The sequence below is a fragment of the Entelurus aequoreus genome, linkage group LG12 (genome assembly GCF_033978785.1).
Source record: "Entelurus aequoreus isolate RoL-2023_Sb linkage group LG12, RoL_Eaeq_v1.1, whole genome shotgun sequence".
Classification (NCBI taxonomy): Eukaryota; Metazoa; Chordata; class Actinopteri; order Syngnathiformes; family Syngnathidae; genus Entelurus; species Entelurus aequoreus.
In genome coordinates this window covers 60,521,409-60,541,656 of record NC_084742.1, presented here as the reverse complement: position 1 = coordinate 60,541,656, position 20,248 = coordinate 60,521,409, and the positions used below count along the sequence as shown (strand labels likewise).

Sequence of the window (20,248 nt, the reverse complement as noted above, 5' to 3'; positions counted from 1 at the left end):
CCATAGCAACAGCAGTAAAACTTGCTACAAGAGAATGTCATCAGTAAAACTAGGACTTCCACTTACATTTATTATGACTGAGAACTTCCCCATGCCACTCAGGATGTTGTACCAGATACCTGCAATACAGAAAGACGCTCACTTTCGGTAAAGGCAATCTATATAAATGTTATATATATATATATATATACATATATATATATATACATATATATATATATATATATATATATATATATATATATATATATATATATATATATATATATATATATATATATATATATATATATATATATATATATATATATATATATATATATATATATATATATATGTATATATTAGAGATGTCCGATAATATCGGTCTGCCGATATTATCGGCCGATAAATGCGTAAAAATGTAATATCGGAAATTATCGGTATCGTTTTTTTTAATTATCAGTATCGTTTCTTTTGGGGGTTTTTTTTTTTTTTTTTTTTTATTAAATCCACATAAAAAACACACGATACACTTACAATTAGTGCACCAACCCAAAAAAACTCCCTCCCCCATTTACACTCATTCACACAAAAGGGTTGTTTCTTTCTGTTATTAATATTCTGCTTCCTACATTATATATCAATATATATCAATACAGTCTGCAAGGGATACAGTCCGTAAGCACACATGATTATGCGTGCTGCTGCTCCACTAATAGTACTAACCTTTAACAGTTAATTTTACAAATTTTCATTAATTACTAGTTTCTATGTAACTGTTTTTATATTGTTTTACTTTCTTTTTTATTCAAGAAAATGTTTTTAATTTATTCATCTTATTTTATTTGATTCATTTTTTTAAAAAGTACCTTATCTTCACCATACCTGGTTGTCCAAATTAGGCATAATAATGTGTTAATTCCACGACTGTATATATCGGTTGATATCGGTATCGGTTGATATCGGTATCTGTAATTAAAGAGTTGGACAATATCGGCATATCGGATATCGGCAAAAAGCCATTATCGGACATCCCTAGTGTATATATATTTATAAATATAATGGGCTTTTGGCCACGGTATGAAGTCCAAAAGTTTGGACAGCCCTGTTATAGGTAATGGCTACATTCACACCCACCTGCACAAATGTACTTCAAAATGTAATAATCAAAATAAATATGACTTTTTTTTTGTTTACTAGGGCATGCATATATAACATGCATTAGTTTGACCATTTAAAATCAACGATAATAAAAAGGAGATGCTTGGAAAAGCATAAAAATGCCCCCAAAAACTAGGAAAAACGCGATTCATAGCGTTAATTTTTGGTGTAACCATCATGAGCGTTCTGTTCAGGTATATTTCTTTTATATTTTGATAAATCATCATATTTACTTACTAAATTTAAATAGGCATTGATCAATCTTTAAGCTGTGTGTATTTGATTTCAGTTTGCTTTTGACATCTTATTTAGAATTGTAGTTGAAACTTTTACAACCTTGTGTTGCACTCATGATGGCGTAACCAAACTAGATTATTTGGAATATTTATTCCCTTTTTTACATTTAGTATATTTAAATATTCATTTATAAACATTGAATACATTTCAAATATCAATAAAATGCAATTGCCTTCATTTTATAGCAGGGGTGTCCAAAGTGCAACCCGTGGGCCATTTGCGGCCCGCAGCTAATTGTTTACCGGCCCGCCACGCCACACATTCTGCAAAAATTGCAAAATTGATAGTATTGCAAAAATTAAAAAAAAACATTTAAAAAAGTGGAATGAGGTGAAATCTAACGAGAAAAAGTTGCAATGTTGACACAAAGCTGCCATGCAGGCTGTTTTTTTTTTCTTTTGTCTTTCTTTATTTTTCTTTTTTTTGCCATTGCTCCAAAAAAAAGGACAAAAAATCTATGTTATAATGAATTATTGACCTATTCAAGGCTCCAATTACTTCAAAAATGTCACTTTAAAATGTTTCATGTGGAAAAAATATTGCATATATTGTGTGCAATATCAAAGATTTCTTTGACAAAAGAGCATAAAAAAAAACAAATAGCTCATACGTAAAATGGACAGACATATCTGAAGTTGATCTCGTAACTTAAGTGTTGCAAGTTTTAAAAAAACTAATAAAAATTAGAGATGTCCGATAATATCGGTCTGCCGATATTATCGGCCGATAAATGCGTTAAAATGTAATATCGGAAATTATCGGTATCGTTTTTTTATTATCAGTATCGTTTTTTTTGTTGTTGTTTTTTGTTTGTTTGTTTGTTTTATTAAATCCACATAAAAAACACAAGATACACTTACAATTAGTGCACCAACCCACCCCATTTACACTCATTCACACAAAAGGGTTGTTTCTTTCTGTTATTAATATTCTGGTTCCTACATTATATATCAATATATATCAATACAGTCTGCAAGGGATACAGTCCGTAAGCACACATGACTGTGCGTGCTGCTGGTCCACTAATAGTACTAACCTTTAACAGTTAATTTTACAAATTTTCATTAATTACTAGTTTCTATGTAACTGTTTTTATATTGTTTTACTTTCTTTTTTATTCAAGAAAATGTTTTTAATTTATTTATCTTATTTTATTTGATTCATTTTTTAAAAAAGTACCTTATCTTCACCATACCTGGTTGTCCAAATTAGGCATAATAATGTGTTAATTCCACGACTGTATATATCGGTTGATATCGGTATCGGTTGATATCGGTATCGGTTGATATCGGTATCTGTAATTAAAGAGTTGGACAATATCGGCATATCGGATATCGGCAAAAAGCCATTATCGGACATCCCTAGTATATATATATTTATAAATATAATGGGCTTTTGGCCACGGTATGAAGTCCAAAAGTTTGGACAGCCCTGTTATAGGTAATGGCTACATTCACACCCACCTGCACAAATGTACTTCAAAATGTAATAGTCAAAATAAATATGACTTTTTTTTTGTTTACTAGGGCATGCATATATAATATGCATTAGTTTGACCATTTAAAATCAACGATAATAAAAAGGAGATGCTTGGAAAAGCATAAAAATGCCCCCAAAATCTTGGAAAAACGCGATTCATAGCGTTAATTTTTGGTGTAACCATCATGAGCGTTCTGTTCAGGTATATTTCTTTTATATTTTGATAAATCATCATATTTATTTACTAAATTTAAATAGGCATTGATCAATCTTTAAGCTGTGTGTATTTGATTTCAGTTTGCTTTTGACATCTTATTTAGAATTGTAGTTGAAACTTTTACAACCTTGTGTTGCACTCATGATGGCGTAACCAAACTAGATTATTTGGAATATTTATTCCCTTTTTTACATTTAGTATATTTAAATATTCATTTATAAACATTGAATACATTTCAAATATCAATAAAATGCAATTGCCTTCATTTTATAGCAGGGGTGTCCAAAGTGCAGCCTGTGGGCCATTTGCGGCCCGCAGCTAATTGTTTACCGGCCCGCCACACATTCTGCAAAAATTGCAAAATTGATAGTATTGCAAAAATTAAAAAAAAACATTTAAAAAAGTGGAATGAGGTGAAATCTAACGAGAAAAAGTTGCAATGTTGACACAAAGCTGCCATGCAGGCTGTTTTTTTTTCTTTTGTCTTTCTTTCTTTTTCTTTTTTTTGCCATTGCTCCAAAAAAAAAGGACAAAAAATCTATGTTATAATGAATTATTGACCTATTCAAGGCTCCAATTACTTCAAAAATGTCACTTTAAAATGTTTCATGTGGAAAAAATATTGCATATATTGTGTGCAATATCAAAGATTTCTTTGACAAAAGAGCATAAAAACAAACAAATAGCTCATACGTAAAATGGACAGACATATCTGAAGTTGATCTCGTAACTTAAGTGTTGAAAGTTTAAAAAAAACTAATAAAAATTAGGGATGTCCGATAATATCGGTCTGCCGATATTATCGGCCGATAAATGCGTTAAAATGTAATATCGGAAATTATCGGTATCGTTTTTTTTATTATCAGTATCGTTTTTTGTTTTTTTGTTTTTTGTTTGTTTGTTTTTTTTATTAAATCCACATAAAAAACACAAGATACACTTACAATTAGTGCACCAACCCACCCCATTTACACTCATTCACACAAAAGGGTTGTTTCTTTCTGTTATTAATATTCTGGTTCCTACATTATATATCAATATATATCAATACAGTCTGCAAGGGATACAGTCCGTAAGCACACATGATTGTGCGTGCTGCTGGTCCACTAATAATACTAACCTTTAACAGTTAATTTTACAAATTTTCATTAATTACTAGTTTCTATGTAACTGTTTTTATATTGTTTTACTTTCTTTTTTATTCAAGAAAATGTTTTTAATTTATTTATCTTATTTTATTTGATTCATTTTTTAAAAAAGTACCTTATCTTCACCATACCTGGTTGTCCAAATTAGGCATAATAATGTGTTAATTCCACGACTGTATATATCGGTTGATATCGGTATCGGTTGATATCGGTATCGGTAATTAAAGAGTTGGACAATATCGGCATATCGGATATCGGCAAAAAGCCATTATCGGACATCCCTAGTATATATATATTTATAAATATAATGGGCTTTTGGCCACGGTATGAAGTCCAAAAGTTTGGACAGCCCTGTTATAGGTAATGGCTACATTCACACCCACCTGCACAAATGTACTTCAAAATGTAATAGTCAAAATAAATATGACTTTTTTTTTGTTTACTAGGGCATGCATATATAATATGCATTAGTTTGACCATTTAAAATCAACGATAATAAAAAGGAGATGCTTGGAAAAGCATAAAAATGACCCCCAAAACTTGGAAAAAACGCGATTCATAGCGTTAATTTTTGGTGTAACCATCATGAGCGTTCTGTTCAGGTATATTTCTTTTATATTTTGATAAATCATCATATTTATTTACTAAATTTAAATAGGCATTGATCAATCTTTAAGCTGTGTGTATTTGATTTCAGTTTGCTTTTGACATCTTATTTAGAATTGTAGTTGAAACTTTTACAACCTTGTGTTGCACTCATGATGGCGTAACCAAACTAGATTATTTGGAATATATATTCCCTTTTTTACATTTAGTATATTTAAATATCCATTTATAAACATTGAATACATTTCAAATATCAATAAAATGCAATTGCCTTCATTTTATAGCAGGGGTGTCCAAAGTGCAGCCCGTGGGCCATTTGCGGCCCGCAGCTAATTGTTTACCGGCCCGCCACGCCACACATTCTGCAAAAATTGCAAAATTGATAGTATTGCAAAAATAAAAATAAAAACATTTAAAAAAGTGGAATGAGGTGAAATCTAACGAGAAAAAGTTGCAATGTTGACACAAAGCTGCCATGCAGGCTGTTTTTTTTTTCTTTTGTCTTTCTTTATTTTTCTTTTTTTTGCCATTGCTCCAAAAAAAAAAGGACAAAAAAAATCTATGTTATAATGAATTATTGACCTATTCAAGGCTCCAATTACTTCAAAAATGTCACTTTAAAATGTTTCATGTGGAAAAAATATTGCATATATTGGGTGCAATATCAAAGATTTCTTTGACAAAAGAGCATAAAAACAAACAAATAGCTCATACGTAAAATGGACAGACATATCTGAAGTTGATCTCGTAACTTAAGTGTTGAAAGTTAAAAAAAAACTAATAAAAATTAGAGATGTCCGATAATATCGGAAAATTATCGGTATCGTTTTTTTTATTATCAGTATCGTTTTTTTTGTTGTTTTTTTTTGTTCGTTTTTTTTATTAAATCCACAATAAAAACACAAGATACACTTACAATTAGTGCACCAACCCACCCCATTTACACTCATTCACACAAAAGGGTTGTTTCTTTCTGTTATTAATATTCTGGTTCCTACATTATATATCAATATATATCAATACAGTCTGCAAGGGATACAGTCCGTAAGCACACATGATTGTGCGTGCTGCTGGTCCACTAATAATACTAACCTTTAACAGTTAATTTGACAAATTTTCATTAATTACTAGTTTCTATGTAACTGTTTTTATATTGTTTTACTTTCTTTTTTATTCAAGAAAATGTTTTTAATTTATTTATCTTATTTTATTTGATTCATTTTTTTTAAAATTACCTTATCTTCACCATACCTGGTTGTCCAAATTAGGCATAATAATGTGTTAATTCCACGACTGTATATATCGGTTGATATCGGTATCGGTTGATATCGGTATCGGTAATTAAAGAGTTGGACAATATCGGTATATCGGATATCGGCAAAAAGCCATTATCGGACATCCCTAATAAAAATGTATCACTTTATGAGTGGGGCACCTTTTGGATATATTTAGTGAGATTTTATTAATATTTTCACTGTGATTACTCAAAAATATTAAAGAATTAAAATCAATGGTGTCCTGCATTATTGATCTTTTAGAGCTCTAAATACTAAATACTGCATATTATTTATGTTTTGCTATAAAAAACAAAGTTGTCTTTGACAGAAAAGGCATACATTTTTTTTTTTTTTTTTTACTTTTTATCAACCTGAAGTTGATATAGAGATTTACTGTAAGCGTTAAATAAAATAAAAATAATAATAATTTGACTTATTTTAAACATTTTAATGATTGAGACCCTTTATGGTCCCCGGGAGCCCTAAAGGTTAAAAAAAAAAAATCCATATATTTTGTTATGGTTTGAAAATGAAAAATATCAAAATGGCCCCCGCATGCTTACATTTTTCCGTGTGCGGCCCTCAGTGGAAAAAGTTTGGACACCCCTGTCTTATAGGGTAATGTTTAGTTACACCAAGTCATGAGCGTAACACTAAGCTTCATCACTTTGACTTGTAATATCTCTAATTCTGCTGATGCTTTTTTTCTTTTTGGAACATGTACTATACATATAATACAATAAAGTCTCATATAAAATGATGTTTCTAGCAATACTTGAATTTTGCCTTTGAAAGTAACACTCCGATGTCTATTAGTGGAGCTGTACACGTATAGATTTACCGATGTCTTTGGCGCGTGCAGCCACCGGCCTGCGGAGCTCCGTCACAAACTTCTTGGCATCCAGGCGGATCTCGATGACGTTGTTGAGCAGAGCGAAGAGAGGAGCGAGCGGGAAGGACGCCACGAAGAGAGACACGAAGCCAAACTGGATAACTGTGAGACAAACAGAGAAGCCTGAATATTCTTATATATAATATATATATATGTATATATACAAACGTTTGTATATATATTAGGGGTGTAACAGTACACAAAAATGTTGGTTTGGTACGTACCTCGGTTTAGAGGTCACGGTTCGGTTCATTTTCGGTACAGTAAGAAAACAACAAAATACAAATTTTTTGGTTATTTATTTCCCAAATGTGTAAACAATGGCTTTATCCTTTTAACATTGGGAACACTATAATAATTCTGCCCACGTTAATCAACATTAAACTGCCTCAAGTTGTTGCTCAGATTAAATAAAATGACAAAACTTTTCTTCTACATATAAAAAGTGCAACATTAAACAGTTTCAAGTCAACTCATCATGCTTAATTTAGTTGATTTTTATGATGTAAATGTTATATTGTTATCAACATGTGATAGCAGGGACCCTGCCATTCAAAACTAGGCTGCTGCATTACTAATGATTCATGTAACTATATCTGAAAAAATAGTACAATAGCAATAGGAGAGACTATTCATCCATGAACACCATGGAGTTCATGTAGGCTTAATGATGCACTTACATTATTATATCAACTATCAGAGACAGAAACTCTTCATTTAACATAATGTCCTTTTTTTGCTGCTTCAACACAGCTCAATCAACACAGAAAAAGGTCAAGTGAAATAACAGACAGACAGGGCTTTGCTGTCCGTAACACACACACACACACAGCAAAATGAGCTAACGTTACGCTAAAAGCTAATTAGCCTTCACCTCAAGCCAGGACTGCGAGCGAGCTGAGCTGCCTTTTATATTTCTAGAAGGTCAACGGGCTCATAGTGATGTTACTAGTAGTTGACTGGGAGGTGTTTATTATCATTTGGGGAGAGTCCGCAGCCTGATGATTACCTGCTAAACGCTAAGCACTGACTACATGCGCTATGAATACGCACTGCTGATTGGCTGTTACCGCTCTGTGTGTAACCAATCAGATGGTTGTGTGGGTGTGACAATGCTGGGTGCTGTGTAGAGGACTGACAGAGGCAGAGGCAGAAGGAAGCGGAGGCGGCTACTTAATATGTTCGTGTGGAAACTCGTTCGGTACACCTCCGAACCGAACCGAAACCCCCGTACCGAAACGGTTCAATACAAATACACATACCGTTACACCCCTAATTTATATACATATATTTATTTCTTTTTTTTCAACTCTATTTATTTTCAACTCTACCAACTGGTTGGTAGAGCGGCCGTGCCAGCAACTTGAGGGTTCCAGGTTCGATCCCCGCTTCTGCCATCCTAGTCACTGCCGTTGTGTCCTTGGGCAAGACACTTTACCCACCTGCTCCCAGTGCCACCCACACTGCTTTAAATGGAACTTAGATATTGGCTTTCACTATGTAAAGCGCTTTGAGTCACTAGAGAAAAGCACTATATAAATATAATTCACACACAATTCACACTATATATATATATATCTATATATATACATACATATATATACATATATATATATATATATACATATATATATATATATATATATATATATATATATATATATATATATATATATATATATATACATATATATATATATACATATATATATATATATATATATATATATATATATGTATATATATATATATATACATATATATATATATACATATATATATATATATATATATATATACATATATATATATATATATATATATATATATATATATATATATATATATATATATATATATATATATATACATATATATATATATATATACATATATATATATATATATACATATATATATACATATATACATATATATATACATATATATATATATACATACATATATATATATATATATATACATATATATATATATATATACATATATATATATATATATATATATATATATATATATATATATATATATATATATATATATATATATATATATATATATATATATATATATATATATATATATATATATATATATATATACATACACACAGTGAGTTTCCAATCATTTCTACAACTCTTATTTTTTTGTGATGTAGTGATTGGAGCACATACTTGTTGGTCACAAAAAACATTCATGAAGTTTGCTTCTTTTATGAATTTATTATGGGTCTACAGAAAATGTGAGGGTCAAAAGTATACATACAGCAATGTTAATATTTGCTTACATGTCCCTTGGCAAGTTTACCTGCAATAAGGCGCTTTTGGTAGCCATCCACAAGCTTCTGCTTGACCACTTGACCACTAAATTGCTGCAGTTCAGCTAAATGTGTTGCTTTTCTGACATGGACTTGTTTCTTCAGCATTGTCCACACCTTTAAGTCAGGACTTTGGGAAGAAAACCTTCATTCTAGCCTGATTTAGCCATTCCTTTACCACTTTTGAGGTGTGTTTGAGGTCATTGTCCTGTTGGAACACCCAAGACCCAACCTCCGGGCTGATGATTTTAGCTTGTCCTGAAGAATTTGGAGCTAATCCTCCTTTTTCATTGTCCCATTTAAAGCAGCAGTTCCATTGGCAGCATTAAAGGAGCGCCACCGCTTTCATGTTCCGTCATTCATCAAATAACGCGACAGAGATGGACGGGCATGAAGACCACAGAAAAGCAAAAAATCCCAACTTTGTGTAAATATCTTGATGAATATGAGATGGTTATATAAGTAAAGAAGAGCAGGCAGCAGCTCACACATTCTCATACTTTCTGAAAGAAATGATGTCAGCCATTTTGAAAAATATATCATCTACGTGAAGGAGCTCAGAATTGTTTTGATGTAAATGTTGACAATAGTCAGAAACCTTACAATGTATTAAATGTAGGGATGTCCGATAATGGCTTTTTGCCGATATCCGATATGCCGATATTGTCCAACTCTTTAATTACCGATACCTATATCAACCGATATATACAGTCGTGGAATTAACACATTATTATGCCTAATTTGGACAACCAGGTATGGTGAAGATAAGGTACTTTTTAAAAAAATGAATCAAATAAAATAAGATAAATAAATTAAAAACATTTTCTTGAATAAAAAAGAAAGTAAACAATATAAAAACAGTTACATAGAAACTAGTAATTAATGAAAATTTGTCAAATTAACTGTTAAAGGTTAGTATTATTAGTGGAGCAGCAGCACGCACAATCATGTGTGCTTACGGACTGTATCCCTTGCAGACTGTATTGATATATATTGATATATAATGTAGGAACCAGAATATTAATAACAGAAAGAAACAACCCTTTTGTGTGAATGAGTGTAAATGGGGGAGGGAGGTTTTTTGGGTTGGTGCACTAATTGTAAGTGTATCTTGTGTTTTTTATGTGGATTTAATAAAAAAAAACAAAAAAAAAACAAAAACGATACTGATAGTAAAAAACCGATACCGATAATTTCCGATATTACATTTTAACGCATTTATCTCTAATTAAATGCATAAAGTGTTATAAAAGTGTATAAAATGGAGTAGATGATTTATTGTGAATGTCATATTTTGACCAATTTCCCCAGGAGATGTTCCATATTGTCAAACAGAATGTTGCTGCTCCTCTTAGACACACCTAATAAAGATGTTTGATGATAAATGAAACACAACATCAAACATTATGTCACTACTGGTCCCACCTTTCCTAAAAAATAATGATTGATCTTTAAATAACTTTTACTGCTAATTAATATCTGTTATGGACCTCCCTGACTACTAATAATTGGTATGGGCCCTGAAAAAAAACCCAAGTGGGGATGTGTAGTGAACAATATTGGTATTGGTATTACTTGACACTTGCTTTGCATGTGAGGAGTGTCGTGTGTGAGGATCAATATATCAGATGAATAGTCTCATGAAAAATGCATACATGAAATAAGCACAATAATAACCATTCAGCAAGTGGATTACAGATAAGATGTCAGTAGTACACACTACAGTGCATCTGTTACAGCTTTGGAAAGCACTTTTCAGTCCCTCCAGGATTTTGCAAGCTATTTTTGTGATTGTTGGGGCCGAAAATAACCGAATAATTTTTTGTTTTCCAAAAAAAAAAAAAGCACAGGATTGTCAGAAACATTGCACAACAAATACAATATTGATGTTTTACTTCAAAGTAGACACTAGTTGGCAGTAAAAGGACATACTCTGAGATTGTTCATGTACTGTACTTTTTCATTTCATTACAACTAATCAATCAATCAATCAAAGTTTATTTATATAGACCTAAATCACGAGTGTCTCAAAGGGCTGCACAAGCCACAACGACATCCTCGGCTAATAATAGTAAGGGTGTGAATTTTCGAGCACCTAACGAATCAATCCCATTCCTGGGGTGATGATTTGATTCAGAATTGGTCCTCGATTCAAACCAATTCTCACAATGTATTTTTTGGTATAATATTTATAATGAGAATTTTTAAAAAACAGATTAATGTTTAGATTAGCTCTTTCTTGATGTGTGGAGATGGCCTAAAAAACTATTTTTAAAAACGGATTTTCATTTTTTTTTTTTTAACATTTAAAAAAATATATATTCTTTTTTTTAAATCAATTTTATGAAAATTATAAGTCAATTTAAAAAAAAAAAAATAATAATTACATATCATTTTAGGAACAAATACATTTTTTTAATATTTTTAAAAACTGATTTTTATCACACAAAAAAAAGAACATTCTTTTTTTTTTAACACTTAAAAAATATATATATATTTTTTTTTAAATCGATTTTATGAAAATTTTAAGTCAATTTAAAAAAACAAAAATAATAATTACATAACATTTTAGGAATAAATACATGTTTTAAATATTTTTAAAAACTCATTTTTATCACACAAAAAAAAAAAGAACATGAATTATTTCTCTTAATTGATTTGTGAAAATTATGAATCGATTAAAATCAACAAAAATAATTTAGGGTGTAAAATAAGAGTTTTTAAGAATGACAGTAATAATTACTAAGAAATATATTTTTAAATATAAAAAACCCCCCCAAAAAACATGATTCTTTTTTAAAACTATGATCGATTTAAAATCAACAAAAAAAATTAAGTTTGTTAAAAAAAAACAATTTTTAGAATGAATTGCGATACTTATTTGAAGTTAAAAGTAAAGTAGCAATGATAGTCACACACACACTAGGTGTGGCAAAATTATTCTCTGCATTTGACCCATCACCCTTGATCACCCCCTGGGAGGTGAGGGGAGCAGTGAGCAGCAGCGGTGGCCACGCCCGGGAATCATTTTTGGTGATTTAACCCCCAATTCCAAGCCTTGATGCTGAGTGCCAAGCAGGGAGGTAATGGCTCCCATTTTTATAGTCTTTGGTATGACTCGGCCGGGGTTTGAACTCACGACCTACCCATTTCAGGGCGGACACTCTAACCACTAGGCCACTGAGCAGGCAACATTTCTTTTAAAAAAAAAAAATCGATTTAAAAAAACCAAACATTAATCTTTTTTTTTTTATTATTGATTTTTGAAAACGATGAATCGGTTTAAATTCAACAAAGATAATTCAGGGTTTCAAAAAAAACAACAACATTTAGAATGAATTGCGATACTTTTTTTAAGGATATAACATCTTCAACATTCATTTACTGTATGTTCCAACATTCACCCCCGCACGTTAAGAGCATTTGTGAACTGTTGAGAGCGATTTATAGCGCTAATTGTCTTTAGGCAGACGAAGAGAGATTATCATCACACTTCAACATCTCTAACATGTAAATGCTGCCTCTTTGCTCGGTCAGCATTGCAAATAAAAACATGTTTTAATGACCTTAAATAAAAGTTGAATAAACACCTGTGTACTAGACAGGGTGTGTTGTTAAATGTTTACAAAAGGTGTTTATATATGACATTACCCAGAAGGCATAGCGCTTGGACAGGAAGTGGACGTTGTAGGTGTACCATGTGTTTGTTTGCCAACTCACTCATCTCCATGTATTCAGGCGTGAGGCCCTCGAAGGGGGCCAGGGCGTAATCCAGGTTCCACTGTTGTGGCGGCCTCTCCTCCTCCGCCTCCTTCTCAGCTCCTCCCTTGTCCTTCAGCGTGCGCACCAACTTCTTCAGCTTCCTGTGGGGATGAAGGCCATACACACCTCAAATATAGACTCAATAAACAAACATTAGGTACCAGATGTTGGCAAATGATAGGAGTTTCTTAGGATAAGAGCTGCCTCTCAGCTAATTGTTGCGCTGTAAATTGCAAGTTAATTACACATGCACTCACAAATGGGACTAAAAATAGACAACCTGTGGCACGTGTGCAAAAAAGGGATTTCAATCACATTTTGCTACAAAAATAAATCCAAATTTGATAAAACTAGAGTAACATTTTCGCTAGAGATGTCCAATAATATATTATCGGCCGATAAATGCGTTAAAATGTAATATCGGAAATTATCGGTATCGTTTTTTTTATTATCAGTATCGTTTTTTTTTTTTTTTAATTAAATCCACATAAAAAACACAAGATACACTTACAATTAGTGCACCAACCCAAAAAAACCTCCCTCCCCCATTTACACTCATTCACACAAAAGGGTTGTTTCTTTCTGTTATTAATATTCTGCTTCCTACATTATATATCAATATATATCAATACAGTCTGCAAGGGATACAGTCCGTAAGCACACGTGATTGTGCGTGCTGCTGGTCCACTAATAATACTAACCTTTAACAGTTAATTTGACAAATTTCCATTAATCACTAGTTTCTATGTAACTGTTTTTATATTGTTTCACTTTCTTTTTTATTCAAGAAAATGTTTTTAATTTATTTATCTTATTTTATTTGATTCATTTTTTTAAAAAGTACCTTATCTTCACCATACCTGGTTGTCCAAATTAGGCATAATAATGTGTTAATTCCACGACTGTATATATCGGTTGATATCGGTATCGGTTGATATCGGTATCGGTAATTAAAGAGTTGGACAATATCGGCATATCGGATATCGGCAAAAAGCCATTATCGGATATCCCGAATTTCCGCCCATCTGTTTGGCATGTTTGAAATCAATTTAATCCATAACCATGTGGACTGTGATTGAGAGGAGAGCCCTACACTGCAAAAAGTTAAATCTAAGTAATAATAATAATAATAATAATAATAATAATAATACCCAGGATTTATATAGCGCTTTTCTAAGTACCCAAAGTCGCTTTACATGTTAAAAACCCATCATTCATTCACACCTGGTGGTGGTAAGCTACTTTCGTAGCCACAGCTGCCCTGGGGTAGACTGACGGAAGCGTGAAGTAAGATGAAATATCTCAAATAAGGGTGATATTTGCTTATTTTCTGTCTGATAAGATCATTCTTCTCACTAAGCAGATTTTAGGTTAGAGTGTTTTACTTGTTTTAAGTCAGGGGTGTCCAAACTTTTCCCATAAAAGGGCCGCACACGGAAAAATTAAAGCATGTGGGGGCCATTTTGATATTTTTCATTTTCAAACCATAACAAAATATATGGATTTTTAAAATTATTTTACCTTTAGGGGCCCCTGGGACCATAAAGGGTCTCAGTCATTAAAATTTAAAAAATAAGTCAAATTATTATTAATATTTTTTATTTAACGCTTACAGTAAATCTCTATATCAACTTCACGTTGATATAAAGTAATAATAAAAAAAAGTTTTTATGGCTTTTCTGTCAAAAACAACTTTGTTTTTTATAGTAAAACTGAAATATGCAGTATTTAGTAACTAGAGCCCTAAAAGATCAATAACCATTGATTTTAATTATTTAATATTTTTGAGCAATCACAGTGAAAAAATAAATAAAACACCACTAAATATATTTGGGATCCAAAAGGTGCCCCACTCAGAAAGTGATACATTTTTTTTAGGTTTTTCTTTTACTTTCAACGCTTAAGTTACGAGATCAACTTCAGATATATCTGTCCATTTTACGTTTGAACTATTATTTTGTTTGTTTTTTATGCTCTTTTGTCAAATAAAACTTTGATGTTTTTATAAGGCAACTACACAATATATGCACATTTTACCACATAAAACATTTTAAAGTGAAATATTTGAAGTAATTGGAGCTTTGAAAATAATTCATTATAGCATGGATTTTTTGTCATTATTTTTTTTTTGAGCAATGGCAAAAAAATAAAAATAAAGAAAGACAAAAGAAAAAAAAACAGCCTGCATGGCAGCTTTTGTGTCAACATTGCAACTTTTTCTCGTTAGATTTCACCTCATTCCACTTTTTTTAATGTTCTTTTTTATTTTTGCAATAACATTTCCAGAATGTGTGGCGGGCCGGTAAACAATTAGCTGCGGGCCGCAAATGGCCCCCGGGCCGCACTTTGGACACCCCTGTTTGAAGTGTTTTGCTCCTAAATGATCTCAGTAAGATATTACAGCTTGTTGCTGAGATTTGATGACCTATATTGAGTAAAACATGCTTGAAACTAGAATATCAACTGTTGTGTCATCAACACTCACAAGTAGAAAACTACTTTTTTAAAGTCATCATTTCTTATTTCAAGCATGAAAATATAATCCTGACTTTGACACAATTGTGTCTCATAATTAAAACAGATGACAGCCAAATGGACTTTGCTGTTTTATTTTCAATGAAACAATAGAAAACACGTACTCATATAGTAGTACAGTTGGCACAGTACAGTAAACTGACAGTTAATATTTAAACCTTTAACATTTCAAACTATTTTGAACAGAAATATTTCATGCACATTCAGATAAATTCTTCAAAATTACAATAAAATTTTTTTTATATATGTATATATGCACACTAATTGACTGAAAGAGCACGCACTTGGCGCGATGATGTCATGTTATCCATGGAAAAATGCATTTTTCGACCATATGATTTGCCTGAGCGGCTAGGAGACCCCGAGAGTAACAACTGCCTTGTTGCCTTTCCATTAAGAACAATAAATACATTTTTAGTATAAGTTTGCTGGTTTCAAGAAATGTAGTGGCGAGTGCATATCATTATGTCAAGATAATGGCACTAGCATTTACTTCATTTAAGAATATTTTTCAACATATTGAGCAAAAAGGTCTCTTTTTTTTTTCTACCAAGAAAAGTGCACTTGTTATTAGTGAGAATATACTTCTTTTAAAGGCCTACTGAAAGCCACTACTACCGACCACGCAGTCTGATAGTTTATATATCAATGAGGAAATCTTAACATTGCAACACATGCCAATACGGCCGGGTTAACTTATAAAGTGACATTTTAAATTTCCCGCTAAACTTCCAGTTGAAAACGTCTATGTATGATGACGTATGCGCGTGACGTCACTAAATAAACGGAAGTATTGGTACACCATTGAATCCAATACAAAAAAGCTCTGTTTTCATTGCAAAATTCCACAGTATTCTGGACATCTGTGTTGGTGAATCTTTTGCAATTTGTTTAATGAACAATGGAGACTGCAAAGAAGAAAGCTGTAGGTGGGATCGGTGTATTAGCGGCTGGCTGTAGCAACACAACCAGGAGGACTTTGACTTGGATGGCAGACGCGCTAGCTGACGCTAGCCGCCGACCGCACGGATGATCGGGTGAAGTCCTTCGTCGCGCCGTCGATCGCTGGAACGCAGGTGAGCACGGGTGTTGATGAGCAGATGAGGGCTGGCTGGCGTAGGTGGATAGCTAATGTTTTTAGCATATCTCTGTGAGGTCCCGTTGCTAAGTTAGCTTCAATGGCGTCGTTAGCAACAGTATTTTTAAGCTTCGCCAAGCTGAAAATTATTAACCGTGTAGTTACATGTCCATGGTTTAATAGTATTGTTGATTTTCTGTCTATCCTTCCAGTCAGGGGTTTATTTCTTTTGTTTCTATCTGCATTTAAGCACGATGCTATCACGTTAGCTCAGTAGCTAAAGAGCTTCGCCGATGTATTGTCGTGGAGATAAAAGTCACTGTGAATGTCCATTTCGCGTTCTCGACTCTCATTTTCAAGAAGATATAGTATCCGAGGTGGTTTAAAATACAAATCCGTGATCCACAATAGAAAAAGGAGAGAGTGTGGAATCCAATGAGCCAGCTTGTACCTAAGTTACGGTCAGAGTGAAAAAAGATACGTCCTGCACTGCACTCTAGTCCTTCACTCTCACGTTCCTCATCCACGAATCTTTCATCCTCGCTCAAATTAATGGGGTAATTGTCGCTTTCTCGGTCCGAATCGCTCTCGCTGCTGGTGTAAACAATGGGGAAATGTGAGGAGCCTTTCAACCTGTGACGTCACGCTACTTCCGGTACAGGCAAGGCTTTTTTTATCAGCGACCAAAAGTTGCAAACTTTATCGTCGATGTTCTCTACTAAATCCTTTCAGCAAAAATATGGCAATATCGCAAAATGATCAAGTATGACACATAGAATGGATCTGCTATCCCCGTTTAAAGAAGAAAATTCATTTCAGTAGGCCTTTAAGCTATTTTTGGGTTCATTGAGGTTAGCCAATTTGACTTGTTTTGGAAAGTCTTGACAAGCCACATTTTCTTGTTCTATTGGCAGATCATTTTGCTAAGTTCAAATAAAATACCCCTCATTTTTGTATTTTTTTTCCCTTGTTTTTGAACGCTGACTTTTTGCAGTGTAACCCTCTTTGTGTGTATGTCCCACCTATAAAAACACCAAGGTCAATTATATTAATGTTTCAACACACTTTTATTTCACTTTTTGTTATTTGTGTTTTTGTTAGCTGAAGAAATGAGCATAGCTAAATGTTTTTTTAAAGAAGATTGGAGACTATTTTGGACTTTATATTCTAGGCATTTTCTTTATTCTCATTTCAAAACACCTTTTAAGTTGGGATCCTATTATGCAAAAACCTACTTTTCTTACTTGTTGGTACACATTCTTGTTTATTTGGGATCCCCATAGGTCCCGGAATTTTAAAAACGAGGCTTGGTGGAGGTATTTAGTTACATCAATCAAAGTCCACACAAAAAGGTTCATTATGTCTTCTTATTCATAAACACTTTCAAATGTTCTTGTAATCAGACAATATTTTGGGTAAAGGTAAAGATTCCATCTAATAGACAAGAAGATTGGAAACATTCCTGAGTGTCCCAGCAGCCCTCAGGATGGATCAGAACCTGCACTGATGATGCAACAAGTGGCTTATTAGAGGTCAAACCCAAAGCCTCTTGCAAAGAAGAGGAACGTGTTCCACTTACGGGATGCCGATCTCAAAGATGTTGTTCTGGATGAGCTGCTTGCCCAGCATGATGATACTGAGCTGGATGCACAGCTCGATGAGGCAGCCTCCAGGCGCACACTGTGGGAAACACCTTGTTCAGCACCTTTGTTGTCCCCATAGTGGACATGACCACCCCTTCTCACCTCCTCCATGCGGTAGTCGTTAAAGACGTACACGTAACGTCCAGGTCGGCCTGCGAACCTAAAAGAAAAAGGGAGGAAGTCAATGTGGTGTAAAAGTCTTCCTTCCCAGATCCAAGTCAAGTCAAAGCACATTCTGAGCACTTTTTGGGGAATTCACAATCATCATTAGACACAAGAAGACAAAAAGTGGAGTATTTCTTGCATTCTAACATGTAAACATCGTCTCCTTCTTGGTGGCTAGCGATGCAGCTAATGTTAGCAATCAGTTCTACCCAGAGGTGGGTAGAGTAGCCAGAAATTGTACTCAAGTAAGAGTACTGTTACTTTAGAGTTGTATTACTCAAGTAAAAGTAAGGAGTGGTCACCCAAATATTTACTTGAGTAAAAGTCAAAAGTATGTTGTGAAAAAACTACTCAAGTACTGAGTAACTGATGAGTAACCTGTTCGTTTAATGATGACGGCAACAAATAATGCACAAAAACATAAAAATAGCAATGAGCAAATTCAGAGCCAGGAATATCTCTTAAGCAACTAAAACAATAATATATATTAAATAATAATACATTAACATAAAAAAAAATGAAGGCAAATTGAGCCACAATAACTTAAAGGCCTACTGAAATGAATTTTTCTTATTTAAACGGGAATAGCAGATCCATTCTATGTGTCATACTTGATCATTTCGCGATATTGCCATATTTTTGCTGAAAGGATTTAGTAGAGAACAACGACGATAAAGATCGCAACTTTTGGTATCTGACAAAAACAACCCTTGCCCCTACCGGAAGTAGCGTGACGTCACAAGACAAAGGATTACTCACAATTCCGCTTTGTTTACACCAGCAGCGAGAGAGATTCGGACCGAGAAAGCGACGATTACCCCATTAATTTGAGCGAAGATGAAAGATTCGTGGATGAAGAACTTTTGAGTGAAGGACTACAGTGTAGTGCGGGGTGTATCTTTTTTCGCTCTGACCGTAACTTTTAAAGGCCTACTGAAATGAATTTTTTTAATTTAAACGGGGATAGCAGATCTATTCTATGTGTCATACTTGATCATTTCGCGATATTGCCATATTTTTGCTGAAAGGATTTAGTATAGAACAACGACGATAAAGATTGCAACTTTTGGTATCTGATAAAAAAAAGGCTTGCCCCTACCGGAAGTAGCGTGACGTAGTCAGTTGAACATATACGCAAAGTTCCCTATTGTTTACAATCATGGCCGCATGAAGTGAGAGAGATTCGGACCGAGAAAGCGACAATTTCCCCATTAATTTGAGCGAGGATGAAAGATTTGTGGATGAGTAAAGTGCAAGTGAAGGACTAGTGGGGAGTTGAAGCTATTCAGATAGGGAAGATGCTGTGAGAGCCGGGGGTGACCTGATATTCAGCTGGGAATGACTACAACAGTAAATAAACACAAGACATATATATACTCTATTAGCCACAACACAACCAGGCTTATATTTAATATGCCACAAATTAATCCTGCATAAAAACACCTGCGTGTTTGTTACGCTAGCTCCTAGCTCCTCTGCTAGCTCCTAGCTCCATAGAACACGCCAATACAATTCAAACACCTGATCAACACACACAATCACTCAGCCCAAAAGACCGTTCACCTAACCCAAGGTTCATAAAGCTTATATATTTTAAAAAAGTTACGTACATACGCAAAAAAAAGTTGCGCACATACGGTCAAGCGATCAAATGTTTAGAAGCCAAAG

General features: G+C 33.3%; 1 protein-coding gene across 1 annotated transcript in view; it reads right to left on the bottom strand.

The window, feature by feature from the left end:
• The window catches only part of LOC133662382 (anoctamin-2-like), a 203,775-nt gene that overhangs the window by 15,922 nt on the left and 167,605 nt on the right, over positions 1-20,248 (bottom strand). The window contains 5 exon segments of the mRNA XM_062066334.1: positions 67-119; positions 7,009-7,161; positions 13,118-13,260; positions 18,352-18,452; positions 18,518-18,575. Of these exon segments, the coding sequence (XP_061922318.1) occupies positions 67-119; positions 7,009-7,161; positions 13,118-13,260; positions 18,352-18,452; positions 18,518-18,575 (508 nt within the window).